We start from the raw sequence: 24933 nt of genomic DNA on the forward strand, positions 1-24933 counted from the left end.
AGGCCCACATGCCCAACCAAGCAGTCTCTGCTTTTTCATCTGGCTCCCTGCAGTCCCCACCCCCCAATCAATGGCCCCTGGAAATCTGGCTTGAACTCACCTGGCCTCAAGCCCAATCTCTGTGGGCTGCATCAGCCAAGTTTGGGGTTCCACAGGAGGCTGGCAGGTCCAGGATGAAGGGGGATTCCAGCCAGAGGCCAAGTCAACGTGTGAGAAAGAAAAGGAGGGAGGACATTCCACAGAACAACTTGCTTCCGTGAAGTTGCTCTGTGCGATTTCCAAAAACAGATGCCAGCAGAGGAAAGGTGGCACATACAGCAAAGTGAGGATATGCATCAGAGGGCACATACGTACAATGCATTATGCATATGAACAATGCATACGAGAGGCTGCAGGTGAGGGGATGTGGCTCTGCTGGAAGCAGGAAAAGGTTTTCAGGGCTCCTGCCAGTAGGCTGGTGGTGAGAGCCCAGAAGAGGCGAGGCACAGGGATCTGAGCGGCTGCTCAATGAGACGATTTGCTGAAAAGCTGACTTGGATAGGATGGTTTTTATAAGCCCTGGAGAGCTGCTGCTAGTCTGTGTAGATCAGCCTTTCTCAACCTTGGGTCTCCATATGTTGTTGGACTACAACTCCCATCATCCCTGGCCACTGCTCCTGCTAGCTAGGATAGGAGTTGTAGCCCAACAACATCTGGGGACCCAAGGTTGGGAACGGCTGGTGCAGACAGTACTGATCTAGATGGACCAATGGTTCAGTATAAGGCAGCTCCCTCTATTAATCGAGAGCCCTCCTTTCCTAGGCTTTTCCATTTCTCTCGCGCTTTGTCCCTCTCTCCTGCCTTCCTACTGCTCCCCTTCACAATTGTCCTCTGTATCCCATATCATCCCGTTCCTCTCTGGCTACTTCCTCCTGGCTTTCTACTCCTGCATCTGGCCATCTCAGGCCATCTTCCTATTTCCCAGGAGATCCCACAGCCACCCATGGATGATGTCACTTCCAGGTGCCAGGAAGGAGTTCCATCTTGGTGCAAGTCTGGGGCTGTTCTCAGGCTACAGGCTGCAGAGACTGGGTCACTGTGCACAGGAGGATTTCAGCATGTATAAGCTGCCACACCAGCTGAAATGTCCTTTGCATTTACAGCTTCCCATTCTGAGCAGCTGCCAAAAGAGATTTATTTACTTTTGAAGAAGAGCAAGATGGTCAACTGTATCCACCAGTGGCCAATATTAATCTCTGGTTTTTATTTATTTTTATTTTTTGCTTAACTTCAGCATGCCCTGTGTGAAAAATTCATTTGTCCCAGATTTAGAGGGACTTGGGAAGCCAATAAATCAAAGGCAGGCACAGGCTGAAATGGGCAACATTGGTCAACAGTTTCTGCCTGCCTGCCTGCCGCTTGGTAAACAGAAGCGCTCCAGTTGTGTCCTAGCCTCTTGTCAAGCATCAACACTGAGTCAACAACCCGCTCTTGTGGCTTAAGGCTTTTGATGTTTACTTTGTTCTTTCCACAGTTCAAAAGAAAAGCACTAATGCACCAGTCCTCTTACCAAATACTATCTTAATCCAAGAATCCAGAGCCTTTTGCTGTTGACCAGTTAAGTCTGTTAAGAAGAAAAGGATTTGATCAAGCTTTACATAACAACCCAGAAGTCAAATCCAGCTTCTTTTTTGGACCGGATCAGACGGCTCTTTTCATCTTTGCTGCTCAGATGCCTTGTTAATAACAAAGGGGTGAAGGGAGGGGTGGTAATGACACTGACAATGTGGAAACAAAAGCAAGGGATTCAATTATTTCCCTGTTTATTGCTTTGCCTTTTGGTCCCAACTTCAGTACAATCAATGCTATGAAGGTTCCCAAAGCTGGGAAGCTGCAAATTCAATCAACTGCTATTTGTTTTAGTATGAGTGTTGGGGCTTTGGCACAGATCAGTGACATCAAGCCAACAAAAGGCTACACGGTACTATTCTACTGACATGTGCCATAGTGCTACCAGGAAAGCATCACAGACCATTGGTTCCCAAGAGAAGGAAAGTAGTGGACCTGGGGGGCTGTGATTAAAGCTCATCCTTGATACGGGACTAGGCACTAGCTGCAGGAAGCTGAAATCTGAGTCCCAGAAGGAATAGAACAGGCGTTGTTGGATAGAGCACTGGGACAGGTGCACAGGTAGGTCAATCCTATTTTAAAGCCATCCAAGTTGTTGACCATCACTACAACTTGTGGCAGCAAACTCCACAATTTAACTATGTGCTGTGTGAAGCACTTCCTTTTGTCTGTCCTGAATCTTCCAACATTCAGCTTCATTGAAAGCCCATAAGTTCCAGCGTTATGAGAGAGTAGGGGGAAACTTTCCTCTTTTCCAGTTCCTTCACACCCCTGCACAGTTTTATACCCCTCCATCACCTCTTCTCCAAACTAAAAAGACCCAAATGTTGTAACCTCCCATCAGCCATAACAACACAAGAAGAGCCTGCTGGATCAGGCCAATGACCCATCTAGTCCAGCATCTTGTTCTCCCAGCAGCCAACCACTTGCCTATGGAAGCCTGCAAGCACAACCTGAGCACACGAGCACCCTCTCCTTCTGTGGCTTCCATCAACTGGTATTCAGAAGCATTTCTGCCTCCAACAGTGCAGGCAGAGTAGCCTAACCTCTGTGAATTTGTCTAATTCTCTTCTAATGCCATCCAAGTTGGTAACCCTTACCTCTTGTGGGAGTGGTGCTGTTAGATTATTCCTTGCTGGAATAACTGTGGGTGGGCTTGTGGAACATCAAAGCACTACTTCATAGAGGAACCAATTCAAACAGAAAGAACAAGGAAGCCACAAGAAAGGAACCATCTACTTGCCTTGCAACTGCAAGGGAATCCAGCGAGGGAAAACACTTATCTGCATGAAAAGGCCACAGCTTTCAACAATGTCCGTCAGACTTCTTGTACATAAGCAATACCAAGAAAAGGTGTTCCATTGCCTAACAGAGAAGATTGCTGCCAACCTAGTTTGAGGATATCAGGTGCTGCGTATTACATTACGACTTAAGGGGGTTTTCACTGCACCTTCTATAATGCCACTGCTCAAGGCCATACAGTGATTTAGATATTCATGGCTGGTGTTTCATACCATAAAGGTGCATTGAGAGGTTTCTCTTTAGGGTTTTTTTGTTTGTTTGTTTTTTAACAAAATAGGGGAGAAAATAGCAAAATTCCCTGATAGGATAAAATGACTGCTGGAACCTTGACCTGGAACAATCCTTCTGAGGAAGATACTCAGCAACATTTTTGTTGTTGTTACAATTTGTTCTTACTGTTGACGATAGACACATCTGCACCATATATTTAAAGCACTATGATACCATTTTAACAGTCATGGCATCCCTCCAAAGGACCCTGGGAACTGTAGTCTGCTAAGGGTGCTGAGAGTTGGTAGGACACTCTTATTCCCTTCGCAGAGCTCCAGTTTCCAGAGTTCCCTGACAAAAGGGACTGGCTGTTAAATTAAGGTTACCAGATTTTTTTCAATGAATCCAGGGACACTTTTCAACTTGGATAGATAAAAAATGGATTTTGTATGGGGACTGGTTTGTAAATCCGGGGACTGTCCCCGGGAAACGGGGACGTCTGGTAACCTTATGTTAAATCACTCTCAGGGCTGTTGCTCTGAGAGGCAAATTGGGGCCTCTTAACAACTCTCAATGCCCCTAATTGACTACAGTTCCCAGAATTCTTTGGGAGAAGCCACGACCATTAAAGTTTCATAATAGTGCGTTAGACTTATGGTTGTGGATGTGACCTACATCTTTGATCGGACATATACCAGTGGGTCTTACAAGAAGCAAAAACTCCAGGCCTCAGGACTCTTGAAGGGACTCTCTGCAATTAAGGCAACACAAACCTTTCACTGGCCGACCAAGGAAACTTCAGGAGGATGTTTTGTTTACCCACCTGCCTATACAGATACACGCCTATACACACATCTCTTGAATATGCACAGAACAAGTCTCCTTTGCTTTTTCTTAAAACGTAATCATAGTAATTTATATATTTTTAAAAGGTACCTTCCAGGTGAAAGTGTTCATTTTCAATTGCCTCCCTGTAAACTTCACCAGCTGCATCCTGTAAAAAAAGTAAATAAAACAACAAAGGGGAGCTATTAGCAGATGAACGAATATGCAAGACGGCTATTCTTTTAAGTTGCACAACAATTTTTCTAGATTACATTAATCTGGAAATACGTGCCAAAATTGCATCCGAGCAGATGGAGCACGCATCCAGCTTGGTACAATTCTGGAAACTGCTCTGCAGTTCACCAACTGGTCCTGAGTCCAGTCAAAACTGCACCATATATTTAAAGCACATGGCTTCCCGCCAGACAATCCTGGGAACTGTAGTTTGTTAAGGGTGCTGGGAATTGTAGTTCTGTGAGAAGTAAACTACAGTTCCTAAGATCCTTGGGGGGGGAGGGGGGTAGCAGGGTGCTTCAAATATGCTTTAGACGTATGGAACAGATGTGACCCCAGATAATGCATGTTAGCCTTAAACACCAGATGTCATTCCAGGCCCTTGACTAACTTGCATAGATGTCATCCTAAAGGCCTATAACAAACATGGCATCTTTTGTGCAACTGTTATTATTAATAACAATAATAATTTCATTTATGAATCACTTTCAATAAGGCACCCCAAAGCAATTTACAATAAAAACATATATAAAACAGCTCCATGTATAATAACAGTTTTTAAAAATGCATTTAGAAGACCAAACACACGGTTTAAAATGACAACGCCACACACACAAGGTTGTGGAATTCCCTTTCCAAAGCAAAGCATTCTAGCACATGGGGAGGCAAAATAAGGCCTGGGGGTCAGATCTGGCCCAATCCTGGGAAGATTCATTGTTAAACCACACTTATCAAACTGCACTTCCCATGATTTGGGGAAAGCAATTAACCATTTAAAGTGGTAAGATACAGCTTTAAATGCATAGTGCAGATGTGGTCTCATTACTTCACACTCTGAATTTCTACGAACACACCCAGCATGAAGAACCATGCTAATTAAAACCACTGTTTATAGTATACTATTATAAGACTCCATTTGAAATAGTAATAATAATGCAAACAGTCCATCTGCACTTCTCCATACAACTAATATGCCAATTTAAGCAATATGTTTTTAACCATCACATGGTTTTTATGTACTTTTTTAAAAAACAAAACCACAGAGCTCTTGCTTATCACTTTTTGCATTGCTTTAAGTTCATGTAGGTAGCAAGTTCATAATTATTGACAATTCAGACTTTTTGTATTTATTTATTTCTACCCTTCCCCCCCCCCAATCCTCAGATGATTTTTTATAACCACAACTTCCAAGCAGTGGTTTGACTGACTTAGCAAGAGCAGCAATGCATGTATATTAGTGGCCCACTAACTGAATACCCTCCCCCCTAAAAAGACCGTGGCAGCCTTTGTAAATTTCAGTGACACAGCTAGACAGCTAGAAGTCATCAGCTGTCAATTAAATTTGCTCCTTCATGCCAGTCTGATTATGGCATGCATTATCTCTGATAGACAGACATTTATTTAATAGGGCTGTGCGGGCAGCCAGACAATATATGCTACTATTATGCTAAGAACCATAAGGAGGAAATGTTTATTTATTAATGGAGGAGGAAGCTGCACTGGCCCATATGCTGCCATTGATAAATTAACCCGGCACCCTCTTTATGAAGATGCACCAAGGCCCGGATCCAGAGGGAAACAAGTTGCACTAAGGTTCCATCAAAACTAATGGGGCTTAGGCTGCAGTGCTATTCGCCTGGGAATGATAAGCCCCTGTGAACTCACTGATTTACTTCCGAATAGACATGTATTAGGTTACACTGCCAAACTTAAATTTCCCTGAATCAGGGCCCCCAGGCAACACTAGGAAGCTGCCACCCACAACACTATTCTGAAACATTCTGAAATAAACAGCTAAGTAATTTCTGCAGAACCCACCTGTCTTCAGCCTTTTAAAAAGAAGACTATATTATGATTATTACCCTTGATTTATTAATTGCCATCTAAACCACCGTTTCAAAGTGATTTTTCACATAAGATAATCAAAAACAGGAATCAGGGCCCTCTCTCCACAGAGATGGGAGGGCGGAAGAGACTGAGAGGATTGGGGCAGGCTTCCGGGTCACCCCACCTGTTTAAAGCAAGCTAGCAGAAGAGGGGGAGCAGTACGAGGGCAAGAGAGAGATGTTCTGCCTACACTGGACGCAGCCAGAAGCAAACAGTGTTGGCATTGATCAAGAAGCCCTAGTGGAATGGAGCCAGAGCTGAAATGCTCGTGGCAAGAGGCCTGGCCAAGGAATGGAAGGCAGGCCAGCGAGACTGGAGGGGAGTCCAAAACAACTGGGTAGTACAGGTACCTGCCTGGGAGGTGGGGGGGGGAGGAATCACACCTGGAGAGTCATGCAGAGAAGGTCAATATTTGGCTATTGCCCAAGTGAAGACTAGTAGAATTTGCAGATTTGCCAGACCAGGAGTGGGGTGGGGAAACAGATGAAGTGGAGACTGGGTGGGTAGAGCAACAGTAGAACTTGAGAGGATAATGCAACTGCTTATCCAGGCTTCTCTTGGCAGCATTAAGTGACTGGCCACAATGTGCAGCACACGTTAGTTCTAATCTTGGTCAGACCCGGCAGGTGCAATCTATTCTCACATCATACTGTTGGTAGGCTGCAAGGCTGTTCCCTTCGCCCCTGTAAGGGGACAAGCCTTTGCAAATGCTGTTTAGCCCTGGTTCCCCCCTCCCTTGCGACAAAACACAGGTGTGCAACTTCCATGGGGCAGGATAACATTGCTCCATAAATCTGTCACCAGAGGGTGCTGGTTGAACAGATGGCTTTGCATTCCACAGGCAGCAATATCCGCCCTCCCTTTCTCCCACTCCTGGAGTTCCTGTCCCCAATCTGCAAGCCCAGGTATGTCAACACCCTCCTTTCCAGAGCAGCTCAGGATTTCAATGGGACAGGAAGCTGCACAGGGAGTGGGGGGGGGGAGTAGAGAAGGAGGGAATATAACCACCCTCCACACACAAAAATCTTGACATCATCAGCTTGTTCAACCCATCCAGACCAAGAGTGATCCCAGCATGAAATAGGAATATCAATAACTTGAAAAGACATAGAGTATTTCCCCCCCTCTCCTACCCCTCCCCTCCTACGTTCAGAAATATGCAAGGCAGCTGCCCTGAGCCGGTGGGAGAGAAAGCTGAGACGAAAAGGATGGAGAAGACAAAAGCTATACTGGCACATAAGCTTGAAAGGAGCTAAACAGCCACGCTTGAATTCCAGATTTCACTACTATGGTGTTTTGTTTTGTTTTTTTACAGACAAGACACCATTGAGGAAGGGCCGCAGCTCAGGGCCAGAGTATCAGCTTTGCATGCAGAAAGTCCCAGGTTTAATCCCTGGCATCCCCAGGGTAGGGCTGGGAAAGACATCTGGTCTGAAGCTTTGGAGAACCACTGGCCCACATGTCCTGCTGACATGTTCTCTGAATATCAGCAGGGAGGGGCAGTAGATGGGGGGCAGGATCATACTTCTCACCACCTCCCACACTTATGGCCTACCTCTTCCTTCTCCTCCACTGCCTACCCCCCGCCCCTTCAGTGTGCCGGGACTTCCCTGGACTGCCTCAGGTGGTGGTGGGGTGGCAGCAGGGGGGTGAAGGAGGAGATGGGGGGCAGTGGAGGGGCAGCCTTTTCTGTTTTGCCCTGACTGCCTCGAAACACCTGCCACAAACGTTTGAAGCCCTCTTTTATAACTTCTAAATGTGAAAGTTGCAGCAATGGGTCTGGTCAATGTCTGATCAGGGTACCATGAGTTTCACGGAAGGCAAGTGGGAGAGAAACTACGTAAATAATTACACAGCAAGCTACCTTGTACCTAGCTAGTCTACTTAGTATTGTTTACACCAACTCCCAGCATCTCTCCAGCATTTCTGACAGGGTTTTCTCTCAACTCTAACTGGAGACCCCAGGGCATTCTGGGACATTTTTCATGCAAAGCAGATGCTCTACCCATTAGCTAAGCCTTTGGGTGGAATGAATCATTCCACCAGGAGATAGTGAAAGGAGATCACAGGTTTTTTGACAAGTTGTGAACCCCCTTTTTCTAGTTACAACAAGCGTGCATTACTGGGACAAATGTTACAGCAGAGCTGAGCCAGAGGCAACAATCTGAGACGAGACAGGGATGGTGTCAGAGAATTAGTGCCAGGAATCAAGACCAAAGGGCAAAGCAAGATGCAGGATCCGGGAGCAAACTTACAAGTCTGGACCAAAGGATATGGAAGGGATGAGGAATCTAGTACCTTCCAGATGTTGCCAGACTATAACTCCCAGCATCCTCAACAAAGTGGCCATGCCAACGTTCTCTGGAAAGTCACAGGTTCCTCAATGCCCAGGAAAACTTAAGTGAACCAGGAAGCTCTTTCATAATTCTTCCTGCCCTGAAAGATCCAATGGCCAGCCTGGATGGGTGGGGTCAGAAAACAGTTTGAAGGGCAATGCATCAACCTGAAATCCAGTGACTTACAATGAAGGGCAGCTGCACACAGATCCAAAGGCTCACTTGAGTCCCTTGTCGGGCAAAGTGTCACCATGTGGCATTCCCAAGCAGGTGCTCCAGTGCCAAGGGTTGCTACTGATATTTCCCTACTCCCCATCTTTACACAAATAATTAAATCTGGATCACCTAAAGCTGGCCACCTTTCTGGGAAATGATGATGTGTCCCAGAGACACTACATAAGAACATAAGAAGAGCCTGCTGGATCAGGCCAATGGCACATCCGGTCCAGCATCCTGTTCTCACAATGGCCAACCAGACACTTCAATTTAAAGCCTGCAAGCAGGACCTGAGCAAAAGAGCACTCTCCCCTCCTGCAATTTCTAGCAAATGGTATTAAGAAGCATTACTGCCTCTGACCGTGGAGGCCGAACAAATTCTCCCAGCAAGCATTGTTGCTCTAGTAGCCATTGATAGCACTCTCCTCCATGATTTTGCCCAGTCCTCTTCTAAAGCCATCCAAGTTGGCAGCCATCATTGCCTCCTGTGAAAGTGAGTTCCAGGGTTTAACTATGCCCTGAATGAGTAAGTACTTTCTTTTATCTGTCCTGAATCTTCCAGCATTCAGCTTCACCAGAATAACTGTGTGGAAATTAAAATGGCAGCTGTCCAATGCCAGTCAGAGGAGAAAAGCCAATGGAAATGTCTGCCAAGATAGACCATGGCTACCAGGAGGAGGAGACCAACAGTGAAATTCCAGCATGATGGCCCACTGGAGGGACACAGTGGGCTCCAGCAGACTTGGAGGCAGCCCTGGTCAAGATGTTCAGTTGGGTTAAAACTTCCATGTATGAATGCCTAAACAACATAGAGTGTGCTATAGAAGCTCTCTTGTTCGAAACAACCCATTTCAGCTGGCCCCCTTCAAAATTAAGGAACTCTTATTTCTGCTAGAGCATTCCTGGAACAACTGCATTGTGTCAGGCTTCCTCTTAAAAGATTCTCCAAAGTTCTTTCAAGCCAGCAATTCAGCGCGCACACACACACACACACACACACAGAGAGAGAGAGAGAGAGAGAGAGAGAGAGAGAGAGAGAGAGAGTGAGTGCTTTTCAATACAAGGACTGGTCTGCTATCTGCATTTTCTTAAAAGGAACCACATTAAAACACAAAAAAGTTTAGCCGATCCCAAGTCCCCACCCTCAGACTTTGAAACCAAGACTTCCTACTAGAGAATTTAATATCTTTGCTCCTGCTCTCCACCCCGGTTCCCCCTCCACCACCAGCCCTGTTTTCTGCATCTCTGCTCTCTTAAAAGCTAACAGATGTTAATGCCATGAAGTTTCAAAGAAGAAGGGGAGGGGGAAAACCATGCCCACATAACTCATTACAACTAATATATTCCAAGAATTTATGTAGTTCAGGGAACATGTGAGGTACTGGGGTGGAGAGCGGGGAGAAAGGCCAAATGTTTGCACAGAATATAACCCCTGTAAGTAAATAGATGCATATGCTTCACCATCAGGGTGGGGAACCAGTGGCCCTCCATATATTGTTGGGGTCTGGCTACTTTCACACCATCCATCAGGGCCAGCGTCTGAGCAGTACCACAAAAGGCTCCCCCCCCCCAATCAGGGAAGAATGGGTGAGTAAAGTCTTATATCAGGAACAAGGGAGGGAGGGAGGAGACCAGCAATGCCTCCTATTCACCAAGAGGCTGCTGCAGAGGTGGCATTGAGTGGGGGCTGCCGAGGAGGAGGCAGATCCAGTCTCCAAGGAGCACACCACAGTTGCTGCCGCCACCATGGAAGCAGAAGAGGGTGAGGCTGGATTCATTGGAGGCTGGATCTGCTGCCCCTGTGGACCTTCCCACCTCACCTTGCCCACCCTGGGCCCGCCCTGCCATCCATGATGCGCCACACACACACACACACACACACACTATGCTACCACTCATATTCCAAGTTATTTAACCTGTAATTAAAACGATTGCACTCGGGTTCCATACTTGCGATCCGCTGACAAAGACTCAAATTGCATGAGAGTTGACAAAATCCTCACTGACTAACAGTGGTTAAAGACTGTTGAGAAGAAAGTAATCTGTGTTAAGATAGGTTAAGTACGTGCCTCGCACAACGTAGTTCTCAAAATCTCTCTCTTCACCCCCCTCAGTAATTTAATTACGCCATTTAAAGGTTCACTTTTGTTCTGTTACTTAACTGGGAGTAAGCCACACTGAACACAATGGGACTCACTTCTGAGTAAATGCACAAAGGATTGCATATCAAAAGGTGCATTCAGACACAGAGAGCCACTTTATATTGAGTCAGACCATTGGCCTATCTACCTCAGCACTGTGTACACTGGCTGGCAGTCACTCTCCAGCATTTCAGGCAAAACAATTCTCTCAGCACTACATGGAGACGCCAGGGATTGAACCTGCAGCCTCCTGAATGCAAGGCTGATGCTCTGTCACTATGTCATGACACTTCCTACTGTTGGAGTCAGTGGCCTGCAATACTCACTCCAAATCTCTGAATTGTTCTCTCTCCTTGTAGAGAGTTTTGAGGCACTTGGAAGAAAGGTTCTTGCCACTTCTGAGCATCTCCCAGCCCTGGTCCAATCCACTTTTTAAAGACCTCTGCATGTGGCCAAAGAAGACAGGAAATGTCAGGATGACTGCAGCCCCAAACAAAGGCCAACAACAGCTAAAACTTGTGGAGCTGCTGTCGCTCGTAAAAAAAATAAAATAGAACTGAAGTAAGACTTGCAGAGAATGCTGGTGCTTTTAAAAAATGGACAGCAGCAGTCTGCTTTTCTGTTTGGTCCAAAACCAGTCCCAGAAATCACCAAGAGCTGCTGACAGGTCTTTAGGGGGTAGGGAGAAGAAAAATAAAGATTACATCAGTTTCCCAGTGGGGGGTATCAAACTGCATGGCCGGGCAGAACTTTCATCCTTTTCTTCCTGTTCAGACGCTGGCCAATCTGCCCTTGAAATCGGTGGGAGGCTTGCCTGTGCGAGGTCTGCAAGATCAAGACATCTCTGATCACAGAGTTTGAAACAGTAGGGTTCTGCATCTCGCACCACCTCGATCAGCAGCATCCTTCAGACTTGGCGCCTGTCCTATATTTGTACAGATATAAAAGACCCAAATAAAAGTGTTGGGGGAGGCAGGAAAGAGAGAAAACTAATTACAGCCCAAGCTCTGCCCCACTGATGCCTCTCCACAATCACAAAGCATCCATCTTAGCCATTAAGGCCATAGCAGGAAAAGTGGTGGTCAAAGGAACATGTGGGCAAAAGGCATCTAAAGGCTATTCCGTATAAACTGTCTATCAACGGATCTTAATATCTCACCAACTCGTAGCAGCTGAACCAACCCTCTTTCTCTCTGCCCAATGCACAAATACTCCTGCTTAAAGTTGAGGAGGCGGAACAAGCTTCCTGGGTTGAAATTTGAGACATCAAAATGCATTCGGTGCTTTCTTTTTTCCTTATTTTTTACAAGAAATGTCACAGAAATTTCGAAGTAACTAATAAGAGACCAGGTCAACAACAACTGCCAAGTCTGTAAGTAAAGTTCATCTAAGCGGTAACAGGGCCACTTCTCCACTCTTGTTGTTTGTTTGTTTTTTATAAAATATTTATTAAAGTTTTAAACACACACATAGGATTACACAATAAGGTTTACAAAAATCATAAGTTTACAAAATAGAAAGGTTAACAAACTAGAAAAAAGAGAAAAGGAGAAAAGAAAAAACACACACATAGGAAAAATATATAGAGAAAAGAAAAATCATAATAGCTAAATATAAAAAGACAGAAAAAGTTTAAAATTAACTCCATCTTTCAATAATCCTTAATCTCATTTCCTTAATTCTTTGACCTCCTCACACCTCCCCTTTTGTATTCCCGTTTAAAAGAAATCCTTTCAGCAAATCCTTACCCTCTGTCAATTTTCATAGCTCAATATCATCACCTATTATAAATATGTCTTTTGACCATTATCAATCCATACTTTCATATTCTTAAAATACTTTTTACCAATACTACTTATTTTCCATCCGACATCATTTTAACATTCCTTAATTTTACAGTATTTCTGTAAGTAGACTTTGAATTTCTTCCAATCTTCTTCCACCAACTCTTCTCCCTGGTCACAGATTCTGCCAGTCATTTCTGCCAATTCCATATAGTCCATCACCTTCATCTGCCATTCTTCCAGGGTGGGTAGATCTTGTGTCTTTGCAATGAGTATTCTTGCTGCTGTTGTTGCATACATAAAAAAAGTTCTGTCCTTCTTTGGCACCAGTTGGCCGACAATGCCCAGGAGGAAGGCCTCTGGTTTCTTCAGAAAGGTATATTTAAATACCTTTTTCAATTCATTATATATCATTTCCCAGAAGGCCTTAATCTTTGGGCACGTCCACCAAAGGTGAAAGAATGTACCTTCAGTTTCTTTGCATTTCCAACATTTATTATCGGGCAAATGATAGATTTTTGCAAGCTTGACTGGTGTCATGCACCACCTGTATACCATTTTCATAACATTCTCTCTTAAGGAATTGCATGCCGTAAATTTCATACCTGTGGTCCATAACTGTTCCCAGTCAGCGAACATGATATTATGTCCAACATCCTGTGCCCATTTAATCATAACAGATTTAACCGTTTCATCTTGAGTATTCCATTTTAACAGCAAGTTATACATTCTTGAAAGTACCTTAGTTTTGGAATCTAACAGTTCTGTTTCCAACTTTGATTTTTCCACCTGGAAACCATTTTTTTTGTCCAAATAATATACCTCTCTTATTTGATAATAATGAAGCCAATCTCGCACTCTATCTTTTAGTTTCTCAAAACTCTGCAATTTCAATTTATCTCCTTCTTGCTCCAAAATCTCCCAATATTTTGGCCACTTGGCCTCCATATTGAGCCTTTTTTCTCCACTCTTGTTGATGACTGTTTCATCTGTCGTTTTGAGTGAAGAATGACATAGGAGAATCAAAAAGCAGGAATAATCTCATACTACACCACCACCACGAACCACTGCTTGGAAACTTATGGTCCGATTATGGAAATATGGTGCGTTATTTGATACATTAGGTATGAGATGGGAAAATTTGCGGCCAATCAGATACTTACCGTATTTTTCGCTCTATAGGACGCACTTTTTCCCCTCCAAAAATGAAGGGGAAATGTGTGTGCGTCCTATGGAGCGAATGCAGGATCCCTGGCTTCAGCGATAGCAAGGCAAAGCCTCCGAAGCCTGCGCTCCGGAGGCTTTGCGTTGCTTCCGCTGAAGCCAGGAGAGTCTGCTCTTTGAGGCTGGAGGTGGGGAAAGCAGCGCTTCCCCCATCGCCAGCCCCAGAGATTGGGGGGCAGCGGGAAGGCAGCGATGCCTTCCCGCTACTCTCCAACCCGGGTTGGAGGCTGGCGGTGGGGAAAGCAGCGCTTCCCCCATCGCCAGCCCCAGAGATTGGGGGGCAGCTGGAAGGCAGCGATGCCTTCCCGCTACTCTCCAACCCGGGTTTGAGGCTGGCGGTGGGGAAAGCAGCGCTTCCCCCATCGCCAGCCCCAGAGATTGGGGGGCAGCGGGAAGGCAGCGATGCCTTCCCGCTACTCTCCAACCCGGGTTGGAGGCTGGCGGTGGGGAAAGCAGCGCTTCCCCCATCGCCAGCCCCAGAGATTGGGGGGCAGCGGGAAGGCAGCGATGCCTTCCCGCTACTCTCCAACCCGGGTTTGAGGCTGGCGGTGGGGAAAGCAGCGCTTCCCCCATCGCCAGCCCCAGAGATTGGGGGGCAGCGGGAAGGCAGCGATGCCTTCCCGCTACTCTCCAACCCGGGTTTGAGGCTGGCGGTGGGGAAAGCAGCGCTTCCCCCATCGCCAGCCCCAGAGATTGGGGGGCAGCTGGAAGGCAGCGATGCCTTCCCGCTACTCTCCAACCTGGGTTTGAGGCTGGCGGTGGGGAAAGCAGCGCTTCCCCCATCGCCAGCCCCAGAGATTGGGGGGCAGCGGGAAGGCAGCGATGCCTTCCCGCTACTCTCCAACCCGGGTTGGAGGCTGGCGGTGGGGAAAGCAGCGCTTCCCCCATCGCCAGCCCCAGAGATTGGGGGGCAGCTGGAAGGCAGCGATGCCTTCCCGCTACTCTCCAACCCGGGTTTGAGGCTGGCGGTGGGGAAAGCAGCGCTTCCCCCATCGCCAGCCCCAGAGGATGGGGGGCAGCAGGAAGGCGCGCAAGGCCTTCCCGCTACTCTCCAACCCGGGTTTGAGGCTGGCGGTGGGGAAAGCAGCGCTTCCCCCATCGCCAGCCCCAGAGATTGGGGGGCAGCGGGAAGGCGTGCGACGCCTTCCCGCTACTCTCCAACCCGGGTTGGAGGCTGGCGGTGGGGAAAGCAGCGCTTCCCCCATCGCCAGCCCCAGAGATTGGGGGGCAGCGGGAAGGCAGTGATGCCTTCCCGCTACTCTCCAACCCGGGTTTGAGGCTGGCGGTGGGGATAGCAGCGCTTCCCCCATCGCCAGCCCCAGAGATTGGGGGGCAGCGGGAAGGCAGTGATGCCTTCCCCCTACTCTCCAACCCGGGTTGGAGGCTGGCGGTGGGGAAAGCAGCGCTTCCCCCATCGCCAGCCCCAGAGATTGGGGGGCAGCAGGAAGGCGCGCAACGCCTTCCCGCTACTCTCCAACCCGGGTTTGAGGCTGGCGGTGGGGAAAGCAGCGCTTCCCCCATCGCCAGCCCCAGAGGATGGGGGGCAGCAGGAAGGCGCGCAACGCCTTCCCGCTACTCTCCAACCCGGCTTCGAGGCTGGCGGTGGGGAAAAAAGCGCTTCCCCCATCGCCAGCCCCAGAGGATGGGGGGCAGCAGGAAGGCGCGCAACGCCTTCCCGCTACTCTCCAACCCTCCTGTGGGCTTTTGGGGGAGATGGGGGAATTCCCCCACCTCCCGCAAAAGCAGGCAAAAGCCAGGCGCTCTTTAAAGGGGCTCCGTGGCTTCTGCTGGCTTTTCTAGGAGGTGGGGGAATTCCCCCACCTCCTAGAAAAGCCCGCAGGAGCCGCGCACCCTTTAAAGAGCGAGCGGCTCTTGGGGGCTTTTCCCCAAGGAGGGAGAAGGGACTGACTGGCCGAGTCAGTCCCTTCTCCCTCCTGCGGGCTTTTGCGGGAGATGGGGGAATTCCCCCACCTCCCGCAAAAGCAGGCAAAAGCCGTGCGCTCTTTAAAGGGGCTGCACGGCTTTGCTGGCTTTTCTAGGAATTCCCCCACCTCCTAGAAAAGCCCGCAGGAGCCGCGCAGCCTTTAAAGAGCGAGCGGTTCTTGGGGGCTTTTCCCCAAGGAGGGAGAAGTGACTGACGGGCCGTTTCAGTCCCTTCTCCCTCCTGGTCGAAAAGCCCGCAGGAGTCACGCGGGGCTCCTATGGGCTTTTGCGGGAGGTGGGGGAATTCTGCCACCTCCCGCAAAAGCAGGGAGAAGGTCTTGGAGTAGCGCACAGGCTGCGTGCAGCCTGTCCACTGCTCCCAGAGCTGAGGGGGGGGGGGGGAATCATATTTTTTCCTTGATTTCCCCCCCTGAAAACTACGTGCGTCCTATGGTCCGGTGCGTCCAATCGTGCGAAAAATACGGTAACTCTCATCAGCCCCAGTCAGCATGGTCAATGGTGTGGTAGATAATGGGAGTTGTGGTCCAGCAACATCAAAGAGGCTGCAAAGTTCCACATTCTGGCTTTAGATCAATGTTCCCCAAAGTGTGGTGATAAGCACACCCCTTTCTGGATTTTCTTCCCTTTGATGAGTTTGCTCCTTGCCTAAGAGGGAAGCATTATCTTGACATAGGACGCTCCATATATTCCTGTGTATTTTTAATTTTGTTGTCAATATTTGTTTTAATATTGAATTTTAAAATGTGACATCAGGACATCTCATGTGACATCAGGACATCCATTTTTATAAAAGGTTGACATCAAGTACCATAACGTTTCTGAATGTGGAATATAATCCTTTCAGAAATAGCACTTTGCTATTTAGTGCTTGAATTTTATTTTTATTTTTAATTAAGGATTCTCTTAAATTTACAAAAGTACATGCATTCTCTCTTTTCTCAGGTTGCAAAGGCTTTTTTTTTAAAGTGCTTGTTCTTTGAGTGGATAATTTATTGCTTGTTTTTTGAGTGGGGCTCACTTTGGAAGTAATCCTGTGACTGGAAACTGTCAACCAGTTGCAATCACAATTATAAACAGGGAAACTGTTATGTGACGATATATATTCATTACATCAACCATCCAGCAAGTATCCATACCGAGTTCTCCTGTTCTTTTTGGTGAATTTGTGTGCATGTCTCAAAGGACTTCAAGCTTTAGCTGGTTGAACAGATTAATCAACTAAAGCTACAGTTGATTAATTGGTGGATACCAGTTTTTATCAGTGAGGCAGTGAGTTGAGGACATGCTTGTCTCTCTATTTTGCTTTTCCAGCTCCCCCCGCCCTTGTAATTAATTATACATAGGGGCCGTGCTACGAAAAAGCACCCATTCCTTCTACCAAAGAACAGCCACTTTTATTTATTCAGTTCCAAGCCAGGATAGATTTTTTTCAGTACCTCCTCAAAAAGCTCTAAAAATAAGGTCAGGCCACGTCTGTGCATATTTTATTCAAATTCAATTGATCGGTTAACAAACTGACTAAAAATCCTTTAATTATAAAGTGTCACTTTTGTTGAGGAACGTACATCAGAAACTCTCCTCTCCTCAGAAGAGCTGAAGATGCAGTGTTGTTTCTCAGAACTGAGGATGTGAAGAATAAAAAAATGGACTTTCCTTCAGGCGATTTAAAATCTTTCAAGCACCACAACACATGGTCCTTGCTCTCATCTCTGTTTGCATCATTGACGCCTTTTCAGCATGTGGGGAGGGGGGGGTTAGGAGGAACCAATGGGCCAGCTCAGGTAGTTTACCGCTTAATGATACAACCGAACATAAGGCTTGCTTTTCAAATTTGCTGGGTTTCGTATATAAGGAGCCACCCCCATACCTTTCGGACAGCAATGGCCTAAAGCAGGCATAGGTAACCTCAGCCCTCCATATGTTTTGGGACTACAATTCCCATCATCCCTGACCACTGGTCCTGTTAGCTAGGGATCATGGGAGTTGTAGTCCCAAAACATCTGGAGCGCTGAGGTTGCCTATGCCTGGCCTAAAGCATCTAGAGGTCCATCTGATTGGGGAAGGCTGATCTATGCTGACAGCCAATGGTGCTTCAGGGTTTCAGAGAGGGGTATTCCCAAGCCTAGTTGGGAGATGCTGGGAATGGAACATGGGACCCTCTGCATGCGAAGCAAATGCCCTGCCACTGAGCTACGGGCATTGCTACGTAGACAATGCTCTGGATGGCAGCAGCACAGCAAAAAGCCAAAAGATAATGAGGATGCTAAGCATGGAAAGAGGCTGCTGCACTGGAGGCAGGAGAACAAGAAGAGAAGCAACTGGAGGAGCCAAACAGGTATATCCAATGAGATTCTTCCACTTAGGATAGCACAGAAGGAGACAATGGGAGGAAAGTTTTAGGGGCCGCAGTGCAAATTTCATGAAGTTTGAGAAACGCTGTTCCTACTCATCGCTTCCCTAAATGCGAGTGAGCGCCAACAACACTTCCCGACATCAAAGTGGCGACATTTAACTTCACTTGAAAAGTCTTCACGTTCCTGAACAAACACAACATTAAGAGCCCCGCCCTTAAAGGAAGATGAAAGGAGCCAATCTCCTCTTTAAATTATCAAGGAAGTCGGTGCCTTGACTCCCTTTTTCATTGGGAAGTTGGGGAAGGGGGGGTAGAGCCTGACTTCAATCAGTTTGTATAAACCAGCTTTTGTTTTTCCTTTTACCCAAATGACTTCGCTCTTAAGGATTTATTGTAACTGGATTGCTTTGCTGCCCAGCAGGGAGCTGTAGCACTAAGCAAAGCTGAGCAACACAGTAGGGTTTTCCCCCCTCTTCTTCGTCTTCTTCTCCTGCCGCTGATTGAATTTCTACACTCTCAGCTCTTCGGAAATGTTTGCTCTCGTATGAGCTGTCAGAGGGAAATTGTGAGCAGTTGATTTTCTCTCAGCTAAAGCTAAGCAGGGGGTTCTATATGCAGCCAGCAATGTGGAGAATTGAGGAGGGGCTTGGAGGGGGGCAGGAGAAGGAGAGAGGATCAATCAAGTTGCTGAAAGGAGGTGGGAGGGAGAAGGACAGCCACAAAAAGTAAAACAAAATAAGTAGGGCGCAAAGTGGAAAGAAAGGAAAACTAATTTCCTTGGATATGAAACCTGGAAAGGATCAACCAGAATTGGAAGATGGGTGTGATCAATGCTTAGAATAGCTTTTGCCAACCTGGCAACATCCACAAGGACTTAATATAAGGCAGCTATCTGAGTTAGACCACTGGTCTATCTATCTCAGTATTGTCTATACCAACTGGCAACAGCTCTCCCTGGTTTTAAGCAGGGAACTCTCCCAGCTCTACCTAGAGAGGCTAGGGATTGAATATGTTACCTTCTGCATGCAAGGTACAGCCCTGCATGAGCTACAGCCCTTGCAGATCACGATGAGAAGTCAATGTGGTACCCTCCTGATGCTGTTGGACTAAAATGCCTACCATCCCTTTCCATTGTGCTGCGCTGGCCAAGGATGATGGGGGTTGGAGTCCAACAACTTCTGGAAGATGCTATGTTGATTACCCCTGGCTCCATGTTTTTTAGAATGCAGTTCCCATAAAATGTAAGAAGAGCCTTTCTGGACCAGGCCAATGGCCCAGCTAGTCCAGGATCCTGTTCTCATAGTGGCCAACCCGATGCCCCTAGGAAGCTGGCTGGGGCCAATAGGAATTGTAGTCCGAAACTTCTGGAAGGCACCTGGTGTGTAAAGGCTGACTCTGAACAACTATGCAGTGCTGGCTTTTAAGGTGGGCTCTTGGGCACAGCACTTTCGGTGGGGGATCCTGACCTGGAACAGGCTGAGAATTCTTAGGCTGCAAACATGGAAATGACAACCATGTTAGGCTGGCTCTGCTAGTCTTGGAGCCTTAACAAATGTCCAACCTTCCCATCCTCTAGAGTGGCTATGTGTCCTATTTTACAAAGAACAGCCCTCTCTTTGAAGGCACTCACTATTCAAAGGGCTGTCAGGTCCTGTGTAAACTGTAGCAATGATTTCCAAATTCGCATTTGTACATATATATTAGCAAACTCAAGCTTTACGCAAATTTGTGTCCCAAAAATTCTGGAACCTGTCGTGAAACTACGGCTAACCTAAACTTGTGCCTCTCATTTTGCCACCCCACTTGTGGGGCTTCTCGTGGTGGCCATCGTTTCACCCTCCCAACCTGCAAAATGACACAAAGTTATATATAGCATTGTTAGAAATGGGCTTATTGGGAGGGGTTTGCGTCTGACTCTACCCACATACAATTAAGTTCAGTGCCACCTGGTGACTAAACCATACAATGACACTATCAACCCAAAATGCTGTATTTTCCACTCATTCCCTATGAATAGCTGCTAAAAAGTCACAGCATGCTCATGGCACCCAAAAACTGCAAGTAGGGTTGCTGAAGAGCATTAAGGAGTATACTAATCCAGAACAAATTATCTCCATAAATTATACTGAAGATACACCTTCAGACAGTGAGCTGGGAAACTCTGGCAAATATCTTGAATGCTCATTTCTGCAAGCTTTTCCCGTTTGTGGCAGAAAACACATTATATTAGGCTTTCGCTGCTGATCCTGGGCATCCTTGGTAGACTGTTTTGCACTGCTTTTATTATACTGTTATTTTAAACAGTGCAAGATGCCCTGGTGATTTTTGCACCATGAGGATGGAAACGTTTTAATAAAAATAAAATTATACCTACACCCAACGATGGGGAGGGGGGATGGAGATGTGAATTGAAAATCATTGCCCTGAATCAACCACCTATATAAGCTCAGTTGGTTAAAACAACTCATAGACCAGAACATCCCCTTCCTTTTCTATCTCTCCACTGGGATGAGCATCTGTGCCTCTGATCAGTACAGAAGCCAGGGAAAAGCCCCTATGATGAAAGAGCCTGTTTTTGGCTCCCAAAGTCTTTACTGGAAGGACCACTTGAGTGATCAAAGGCACGAGGGCACTTCTGCCTGCTGTGTATTAGGCTAATGAACGTCATTAAGCGCTCAACAGATTGGACAAGCACTCACTTTGCCCTCCGTCTACGAGTCCAGAGAATGTCAAGTGTTTTCTCTCCTTGTTTCTGCTTTGGGGACCTGTACTTTGTCTCACAGCCAAAAGAGAGTGTTGGAAACTTTCCATTTTAGAGTGAGTGAGTGAGTGAGTGAGTGAGAAATTTAGGTGAACTGGAGTCATCAGTCTACAGTCAAAGAGACACAGACAACAAGATGTAGGTATGACTTCAAAGCAAATATGAATGAGGCATCCTTTAGAAGTAAGCACTATAATCTGGGACACTGCAGTAGTGTACAAAGAGGATTCCTTCTTTTGTCCCGCTACTACTATAAAGTTACCAAACATTCCTTCCAAGGGATGAGCCAATGGGGAATCTTATTCTTTATATGAAGGAGACTTGTTTCTCTGCGGCTCCAGAAGATTGGCCTAGAACTAATGGGCGGAAATTGCAAGGAAGCAGATTTCAGCCAAACTTTTAAGAGAAACCTTCCTAATGGTGGAAGCTGCTTGACTGCTTCACAGGGTGGCGGTCTCCCTCTTTCCACTCCCCTCTCTCTGCTGGAGGTATTTAAGCGTAGACCATCTGTCAAGATTTAAGCAAGGTTCCTGCATCATGGGCCCTTACTTGGTGCCCTTTGACCTGTCCTTCATCCACCTCTTCAGTTCAGCCATCCTCCTCCACTGAACTCAACATGGCGGCTGGCCTTCAGCTCAGGGGAGGAACACAACAGACTATGCCCAACGTAGAAGACAATATTTTACTCCAAGGGCCACATTTCCCTCTGGTTATCCTTTCAAGGCTGCATGCTAGTGGTGGCTGGGGCCAGAGACAGAGCAACAAGCATAAATTTTACATTTGTACAGCTGTTTTCTGCACACACACCTCTCTATCCTGCATACAGGCAAGCGAGAGGTGGTCTTTCAGTTCAAATAAACAGTCCATCCAGCTGAAAACATTTGTGGTGCAAAGCAGTGCCAGTGAGGAGTGCGGCCTGAGCAAAGTCCAGAGAGCCAGACACAGACTTCCGGGTTAGCGCCATCGGCTAATGGTGGATTCCCTCCGAGCTCCGGAGGGAGTCGGCTCCGCAGGATCCGGGTCTTGCCGCTGCGGCGACGCGGGGACCCTCAGAAATCACAGGCGCTGAAGCCTGTGAACCTGATGACTCGGCGGGCACCATTTGCGCCCCCCCGACCCGCGAAGGAGCCTTTTTAAAGGCTTCGGAACGGGGGACGGGGTGAGCAGCGCGGTGCTGAGAGTCGACTGCTTCTCCTGCAGAGTGAAGCCGCATGCCATGGTCGGAGAGCGCTGACTTCTTCTTGTGAACAATTGGACTCTAAAAGCAACAACCCGTGAGTAATACGGAAATTGGATTTGTAAAGAAAAAAAATTTTTTGAATTAGGCACGATCGGGGAAGGCGCAAACAGGAAATCCGTCTCCCCGTCTTATAAATAATCTAAAGCAAGGACTAGCTAACTAAGGTCGAGAGAATTTCTTCTTCTTTATTGGGTAAAAGACATTAATTTCACGATTTGGCAGTATAAGTAATTTCACTGGAGGATAAGAGCTAATTTTGAGAGCTGAAGTGCCACCCCCCTGGACCCGGGAGTGATCCGCGAGAGAGCCTGTTGAGGAGATATAGAAGAGTTTGACAGCTGTCAAATTAGCTGTCAAGAAGGAAAAAGAGAACTTTGTTTCTGCTATCTCTGCTGGATATATTTGCTACAATTTGGTTATATTTTGTTGAAAACAAGGAAGAACTGATACAAACTAACTTGATTTTTGGATTTGAACTGGAAGGAAGATAAAGTAACCAAAATCCCTCTAGAGGGGGTTTTGGGACATTACAAGAATGGCTGAAGGAGGAAAAATTCAAGCTAAATTGGACAGAGTGTTTCTTCTCTTGGGAAAGTTACAAGGCCAAATTGATGTTTTGGCTACAAATGTTGCAACTCTGGACTTAACAGTAAACAAATCCATTGAATTTGATAAGGACTTGACTCATGAAGTCCATGCAGCTGGACAAGAAGAGAAACTTGAAAGATTTGAGAGGAAAAGATCTGAGGAAAAGGAAGGAGGAGATGTAATGTTGCAGATGACAAAGGAGAGCCAGAGGCCTGACATGATGGCTACAAAGGAAAATAAGTACTGGATTATGAAAATCTGTTTTGAATTGAAGATTGAAGAATGGAGAGATCTCCTTATGTGGAGATCTGAAGACCTATGGATTGCAAATTTGATTAAGGTGAAAGTTGGAGCTTTGGGGACATTTGGACTTAAAAGGAGTAAGAAACAAGATTCAGGCTCCACTTTTAAGTATGGAGGTCTGGCTGGAATAAATATGGACCCTATCGGGACAGAGCTTCTCCGAGATCTGGTGTTTAATATTAAGGACTACCAAAAAAACCGGCAGAGAGGAATTGAGAGAGAATTAAGAGCCTCGGATGTGAGGTCTCCAGGCTGATAGTAGACTAAGACTGATGGACATTTGTTGGGGATTGAAACCGGGAAAGGGGGGGTGGGGTTTGGGAATCCAAAGGGTGCAGAATAATAATCTGTTTTTTTTATTTTGTTTTGTTATTAGTATGAAAATTGGGGAATTCGTGGAAGGGAATTTGGGTCGACTTTAGAAAAAAGTTTTAAGAATGAGCACGGATGTTTAAATACTGATGTTTATAAGTTAAAATTGGTTTGTTTGTTTTTTAAATGAATTAAATATAAAAAGGTCAAAAATTGGGGACAAGAACTTGTTGAATTAACAATTTGAATTGGAATATAAGAAGGGGAGGTGTGGGGAAGTCAGGGAAATATGTTATTGAAAATAAGGATTGTAAACTTTATGTGTTTTTAACTTTTTTCTTTTTGATTTTTTAATGTATAAAGGTGGAAAAACTCAATAAATATCTTTAAAAACAAACAAATAGAGAGCCAGACACAGATGATCAGAAGGTCTCATTTCGCCCTCAGCCTGAGGTTTCCCGCCACCTCCTTCCCCGGATTAGGGCCTACTCTCACCAACTTGAGTAGGCTTGTGGTAGGTTGGGCTCAAGCAGAAAACAGATCACGAGGATTGTGCTAATAATAATAATAATAATAATAATAATAATAATAATAATAATGTGTGTGTGTGTTAAAAGGAACAAACAACCCACCTCATGCTGGCTTGTCTGTTTTTGCAGTTCACACAGTTCCAATCTGATTAAGTGGTTTACTGGTTTGAAATGCTTTCTGCGGTCATGTAACTGCAATACAAGCTTTTATTTAAAACATGGGGATTTGGCAAGTGAGGGATCTCCACAGAAGCCTACATTTTGGAGAGGGTTGAGTTTGTTTTTAAAAACGTTAGCATTGACCGGAAACTTTTGCCTCTCTGTAGCAAAACCTCTGTAGTAAAAGGCTTTAACTGCTGGTAGACTTTGCTTCAGAACAAGCCAGAGGTTGTCAGGAAGGGCCAGATGTGATGGTAGGCACTGGAAATGGCAGCTGCTTGCCCAGTTTGCCCTCATTTTGTCTTGCATAGAGGCACACAATGCAGGGTCCACCAACTACAGCTGCCTTCATCCTTGACCTTTGGCCATGCTGGCTTGGGTTGATGGGAGTTGGAGTTCAGTAACATTGGTGCCATGGTCCCAGACCTGGACCACGGAGTTCTTCAGCAGCCACAGCTCTAATAAGATGGATCTACTCTGTGGTCCTCTCCATGTGGGTCTGTGGGTAGCAGAGCCCACTTCCCTGAGAAGACATCTCTGACACCAGTTTCAGATGATGAGTCCACCGTCTGCACAAGAACTCAGAATAGGACTCTGTTGTTATTACTTGATCTCGCAGCAGATGTTGATACCATTGACCACAGTACCCTTCTCGGGGTGGCCACTATTTTCCTGTCCTCATTGGCATTCAACATCTGCATGGGATATCAGTTTGAGATGCTTTGTAGGAAGAGATACATAAATGAAGTGAGAATAAGAATACTTTGAGGAGAGATACCCATGGCTGAGAACCAAATAACTACAAAGGAATCAATGGCTGCAGGAAAAGCTACTGGCCCTTTAACAGACCAGGAGGCAGCACTCAGGGGGTGAAGAATCCAGTCAAGGACTACCAAGCCCTGCTATAAACCTCAGTCAGAGGCTCCAGGCCCTCAATGAGACAACTTGGGTATCTGACCTCACTGCACTATCCATG

At 46.4% G+C, this 24933-nt stretch overlaps 1 protein-coding gene across 3 annotated transcripts in view; it reads right to left on the minus strand.

The window, feature by feature from the left end:
* NKD1 (NKD inhibitor of WNT signaling pathway 1) overlaps nt 1-24933 on the minus strand; it is a 124975-nt gene that overhangs the window by 46122 nt on the left and 53920 nt on the right. For 2 of the 3 annotated variants that reach the window (XM_053400187.1, XM_053400186.1), the window contains exon 4: nt 4057-4114. In XM_053400187.1, the coding sequence (XP_053256162.1) occupies nt 4057-4114 (58 nt within the window). Of the gene's footprint in view, nt 1-4056; nt 4115-11463; nt 11685-24933 lie in introns of all 3 variants that reach the window. The other variant, XM_053400188.1, reaches the window with a different exon arrangement.

The sequence above is a fragment of the Podarcis raffonei genome, chromosome 8 (genome assembly GCF_027172205.1).
Source record: "Podarcis raffonei isolate rPodRaf1 chromosome 8, rPodRaf1.pri, whole genome shotgun sequence".
Lineage (NCBI taxonomy): Eukaryota > Metazoa > Chordata > Lepidosauria > Squamata > Lacertidae > Podarcis > Podarcis raffonei.